At 45.3% G+C, this 6000-nt stretch overlaps 1 protein-coding gene across 1 annotated transcript in view; it reads right to left on the bottom strand.

The window, feature by feature from the left end:
* Nucleotides 1-2881: 2881 nt before the first annotated feature.
* The window catches only part of PHC3 (polyhomeotic homolog 3), a 374591-nt gene continuing 371472 nt past the window's right edge, over nt 2882-6000 (bottom strand). The window contains exon 15 of the mRNA XM_069213181.1: nt 2882-3720. Within this exon, the coding sequence (XP_069069282.1) occupies nt 3566-3720 (155 nt within the window). The 3' untranslated portion in view covers nt 2882-3565. The remainder of the gene's footprint in view (nt 3721-6000) is intronic.

Below are 6000 nucleotides of genomic sequence, written 5' to 3'. Positions count from 1 at the left end.
CAGGCCTGGGCCAGGCATGATCTTGTCAACACAGAGGCTTTCCTTTGAAGTTTGCCTACTTCAAAAGCAGAAAGGGGTATTAGTAGTGGACCCAAACCCCCAGACTTTTAGAATCTATCTGGATCAAGAGGAACCTCTGCCAAGGAGAAGAGCTGAAGAGCTGAGGAATAGTACTACTCCTTTGCTGTGTTGGGCTGCAGTTGCTGTTACTGCCTGAAAAGAGAGCAAAGGGTGAACTTTGCTGTGTATCCTGCTTGAAAAGGTTCTCCAAGGGATTGGAGTAGTGCTTGCCTTTTGTTGTAAGTCTCAGGGATATCAAAGACTTCAGCTGCCTACAGCACTGGGAACTGAGTTTTGTGCTGTAACAGAAGGAAAAACCACTGTGCTGCCGCCAACTACGCTGTTGGCCTGCACTGTGACCTGCTGATGCTGCATGGAGTTGCACTGCCCCACTTTGCACCGCAACACCGGTCTCACCGATGCCTCCATCTGTCACTGAGCTGCTGCTTGCACTGTGCCTGTGGGCCCCGTACTCCGGCATTGCCTTGCTCACACCGCAGCCTGGGCATCCCCGACACGGCTGCTCTTGCTGACAGTGACGCCGCTGCCTGCTCTGTGGCCTGTGGGCACCGCTTGTGGGGTACACAAAGCACTGTCCCGCACCGCAGCCCCAGTCCACAGATGCCAGCGCCATCGACTCCAGTGTCGTCAAATGTCTGCACTGTGACCCATGGGCACTGCACTTCGTATTGTCCCACTTCGCATCACAGCCCCCGAGGCCATCCACACCAGCGCTCCTGACTTCATCAGCCTGGACCGCGATCTGCAAAGAGTGTGACCTCAAGGGCCCGACGACCCCGCACCTACCTCCGAAACAGACATGCGACACCGCTCTTGGGACCTCATCGTGAGCATCACGACACCCTGCATTTCCAAAGTACTGTTTGCGGACCTTCCCGACGCTGTAGCTGGCCTGCGACGCGGCAAACTGTTGGTTTTGTTGATCACGACGTCACGATAGCTGCAGGTGGAGCTATCAACTTCAAGGAACTGTATTTTTAAGTTAATTCTTGCAAAATTCATATCTTTATTACTGTATGTTGGATTTTTCTCGTTTTGGTCTTGTTTTACACAGATCAATATTGGCTATTTTTCTAAAACTGGTGTGGTGTCCATTTGAAGTGTTTTCACTGTATTACTGTGTGTTATGTGCAAATGCTTTACACATTGCTCCTGAGATAAGCCGGACTGCTCGTGCCAGGCTATCAAGTGGGCGAGCAGGGGTTATCTGAGCTGGGTATCTCCCTTATCCTTACTAGAGTGAGGGTCCCTACTTGGACAGGTTACAAACCGACTGCCAACTAGAGACCCCATTTCTAACAGTGTCCTATCAAATTATATTTTATCTAATCAGTGTAACTCTAAAATAATCACTCTATTAGTAGTGCCTTTGCTCAGACAACCATTGTAAAAGCACTTATTATTCTTTTGCCAACGTGTTATTTTCCTTTCCAGAATACAGCATGGCCCATATAACAGCATAAGACCAGAGTCACACACGTGTGATTGAAAAACACTAGGTTCCCATAAAGGTGTGCATAAGTTGGTTAGCAACCCTGAACAAAAGCACTGAGAAGTGTCAGTACGAGATCAGTGCTTACATAGCTTCTGTGAAATGAGCCAAGCATTTCAGATGTTTTGGTGGAGCCAGGGTCAAAAATTTAGTGCAAGTCACTTGTAGCACTTCTTTCTGAGTTCAAAAAAAAAAAAAAATCATCCGAGGAAAGAAAGCACAGCAGTGCCATTATCTGGCTTCATTCAGTGGCATAGCCGTATCATCATTAATAGTTGCTTCACTAGCCATAAATACATCATGATTCCATTCCTTTTAGAGCAAGGTTAAAACAGATTTCCATATGGTTGGGTCCTAACTGAGGTGGCATTCAGTGCATAATAGTGATGGACTGGGATGTGGGCCGATTAATTACCAGTTGCGGAGATTAATTCAAGCATTCCACCAATCACTTTTTGTATACTTCAGTTTGGCACCCTAAGTGGAATGGGAATGCCCACACATGGGAGCCATGCATGCTGTGCTGTTAGATCCAAGACTAACCTGACTGATGAGCCCCAATAGGGGTGAAACTTGTCATCCGTTGCTTGTTTTCCGGTTCTGGGAGGACCTGGGCTGCTCCTATTGGAGCATGGCCCAGACTGATTTGCATATGACTGGGTACAGACTGAGGTAAAATACCCATCGGAATGCAGCCCTAGTAGCCGAGATTAATTCATGTATTCCATCCATCACTTTCTGTAATCATAAATACATTTTGAAGCACAAGTGCAGAGCCTGGGGAATAATGACCCAACTTTCCGCTCCTCTTCTGATATCCCTGGAAGGAGCTCTGCTCATTCAGAGTATTTAGAATTACAAATATCTGGGCTCTATAAAGGACCGCAGGCTGGGCATATTTAGGAAAAAAACCTACATTACAAGGCACGAAGACGTCACGTGCCCTGAAACTAGATGGCTGACCTTTATACTTAGGTCATCAATGTCTGCCACTGACTTTTAGTGCAGATTAGGGATGTGGGCGGAATGTCTCAATCAAAATCTCTATAATCTCAGGATTTCATCTCAGTGCTACCAGTTTAGCAACCAAATGCAGAAATAAGTAACTAAAAGATGACCAGTTAACCTTTGCGAAGGGCATTCTGGTTATGCGAAAACAGACAAGGACTCTTCAAACGCTCCTGGTTGCACAGAAGGCAGTGCTGGACCTAGCCAATGCACCAAACGCAGAAAAGCAATTAAGTAGGAATAAGAGTTATTTAAAATAAATACATTAGAAAATATAAAAAAATACTAAACTTAAACACGTTTAATTTAACTCACGTTTAATTTCGAAAAACTGTAGTTGTAATATTAACATTATGTACAACATTGGAAAAACATACCTTTAAAATATTCAGAGAAACTTGGGCCAAAAATAGTAAAGGGAAATGATAACATAACAACATTCTGTAGCAGATAGGCGTAATGGTCTGTACCGTACTATGTAAATGTTGACTCTAAGCCTGAAGCAGAATTTCAGTGTCTGGTGCTCATGAAAATTGAGATTTACCCTTCAGTGTATTACGCATTATAATGGTGTCAATATATCCAGAAATGGTGACGGCCCTGGAAACGCATTAAACAGGAAGTGTTACCACGGAAACTGGGCATTTACCCCTATAACCCAATTACAAGCATTTTGGCCCAATCAAAATGGTGGTAGCCCTGTCCATACACTAGCAATGAAGTCATACTAATAACAATGGATATTTGCTAAACATACCACACTGTACCTGCACTGACGTCATCAAAGATGGCAACACAAGCAATACAGAGAAAAGTGTGGTATCGAGCAGACTCGTACATAAGCAGAAGCAAAGGTAAAAATGCAATAATACGGAATACTGATTGGCAATCAGTAATATGCCAGTGTTTAGCCAAATGTTCAGAAATGTTTTCTTACAATTTACAGATATCAACTGTAGGTGTCATCTGAAGTGTAACATTTGATTATAATTCCTTCAATGAGTTAATCTGAGCACATATTTTTAGTGCAGGTCCCAACTTGATGTTCATGGCACTCATGAGATGATCCTCCTTTAATAATAGAAGCGCTTGGCCATCAATTTCCTGTATCCTGAATTCATCTGCAATATCATGACACCCTGAAAAGTAAAACGAAGCAACATTAAAACCTATTTTCTGGAAAAGAAGAAAAAATGTCAACAGTAGAACAGGAAATGTGGGGTCGATATTGCAAGGTGTTTCCAGACAAGACCAAAGTAGTTATTATCATTTCTTGTTATACCTTATGCTTTAGAGGGCATATCTCCAATGTGTCTTTTGTGCGGCAACTAACTGCGTGTCCAAGCAAACTGGGTGAACAGAATGATAAGCATAAGGTGACAATATACAAAGCATCTTTAGCAAAACATGAATGATATATTTTGTCAGACGTAATGCCTTACCCTAACTTTTCTAAGATACTCAAGAGTACAAAGCAATTACGTTTCCAATACTTTTTTGTTGCACAGTTTTTAACAGGGGGAGGTGTTTTTCAAAGAGTAAATGTTAAATGAATCGTAAGTTAATTTATTTGGCCTCTTCCCTGTAATTTTATAAAATGTCCAGATGACAACCATTGACAATAAGCTAAAATGTGAAGAAAACAAAGATATCTAGAACAGTTATTTTACTTTTAAAAAGGGAGTCAATTATTTTCTTTAAAACTGAAATTTCAGGAGTGGAAAGCGATTTGCAGGGCTCCAAGATGTCCACAGTCATAAGCAATTTGTGCTGTATATGTCTTAGAGCCGTCCTTCATGCTAGGGAGCGGCTGGTGTAATCGAGCACTGGTGGGCTGGAGCTCTTGTTGGCAGTGGCACCTACCCGGGGGCCTTGGAGGATCTTCTATCTGCGAGACATCCACGGACTGGGAAGGCCATTTGGCCCTTTATAGCAAAATGGTGCCGAATACAGCCAGCATTGCAGCAGGCCTAGATCTGTGGTCTGCAAGACCTGAGGGTGGCAACTAAGTGTGGCCAGAAAACTGTAGGAGTCCACCTTTGCTTCCACTAAAACCAAATTCGGAAGTGGGTGCTAATGTTTGTGGAGGCGGTGGTGACACTGAGGTGTGGTGTAAAGCCACCTGGAAGATATAGAAGGATCTAGTTGGGGGGTGTTCCTGGAGTCCTCTACTCCACAGTGATGAGACTGCCTATGCCTGGAGGCCAGTTACACCTCCGAGGTTGAGAATGCTGCCCAATGAGAGCATGGACTTGGGAAGAACAGGGCTGACTTCTTTGTCTTAAGGTCCCCTACTCCCAGTGGGCCAGCGTCTGCAAAAGGGCTAGCGTTAGGTGCAACAGTTTGCTAATTATGGCTACCCTGAGGAGCTTACAGAACACCACAGCACGCACTGAAAGGAAGGAAGGACCCTTGAAGATGCCATGGAAGTGGCTCTGGAAGAAATTAAGTGTTGAGGGCCATATTTATACTCCGTTTGCGCCGAAATTGCGTCGTTTTTTTTGACGCAATTTCGACGCAAAACTAACGCCAACTAACGCCATATTTATACTATGGCGTTAGAGGCGAATAGCGCCAAAGTTCCCGGAATGTGCGTCATTTTTTAGCGTGAACCCCTTCCTTGCGTTAATGATATGCAAGGGAGGCGTTCCCGTCTAAAAAATGACTCCCAGGCCTTTACGTGGTATTTATACTCCCGGGCAAAAGAGACGCCCGGGAGTTGGCGTGGCTAAAAACGGCGCATTTGCGCCACTTTTTAACGCCTGCTCAGGGCAGGCGTTAAGGGGCCTGTGGGCTCAAAATGAGCCCACAGGTGCCCTCCCATGCCCCCAGGGACCCCCCCTGCCACCCTTGCCCACCCCAGGAGGACCCCCAAGGATGGAGGGACCCACCCCAGGGACATTCAGGTAAGTTCAGGTAAGTATAATTTTTTATTTTTTATATTTTTTTTTGGTGGCATAGGGGGGCCTTATTTGTGCCCCCCTACATGCCACTATGCCCAATGACCATGCCCAGGGGACAGAAGTCCCCTGGGCATGGCCATTGGGCAAGGGGGCATGACTCCTATCTTTACAATGATAGGAGTCATGTTGATGGGGGATGGGCGTCGTTAAAAAATGGCGCAAGTCGGGTTAAGACGATTTTTTCGACGTAACCTGACTTGCCCCATTTTAAGACGCCCATGCGCCATTTTCCCCCTACGCCGGCGCTGTCTGGTCTACGTGGTTTTTTCCCACGCAAACCAGGCAGCGCCGGTCTGATTGCGCCGTCTAACGCCATTCCATAAATACGGCGCCCGCTTGGCGCTTCAGAATGGCGTTAGACGGCGCAAAACTTTTTGACGCTAAACTGCGTTAGCGCAGTTTAGCGTCAAAAAGTATAAATATGGGCCTGAATCTCTATGACGGGGCATGATGTTC

This window comes from Pleurodeles waltl, chromosome 11 (assembly GCF_031143425.1).
Source record: "Pleurodeles waltl isolate 20211129_DDA chromosome 11, aPleWal1.hap1.20221129, whole genome shotgun sequence".
Classification (NCBI taxonomy): Eukaryota; Metazoa; Chordata; class Amphibia; order Caudata; family Salamandridae; genus Pleurodeles; species Pleurodeles waltl.
This window is presented reverse-complemented; position numbering and strand designations above follow the sequence as displayed.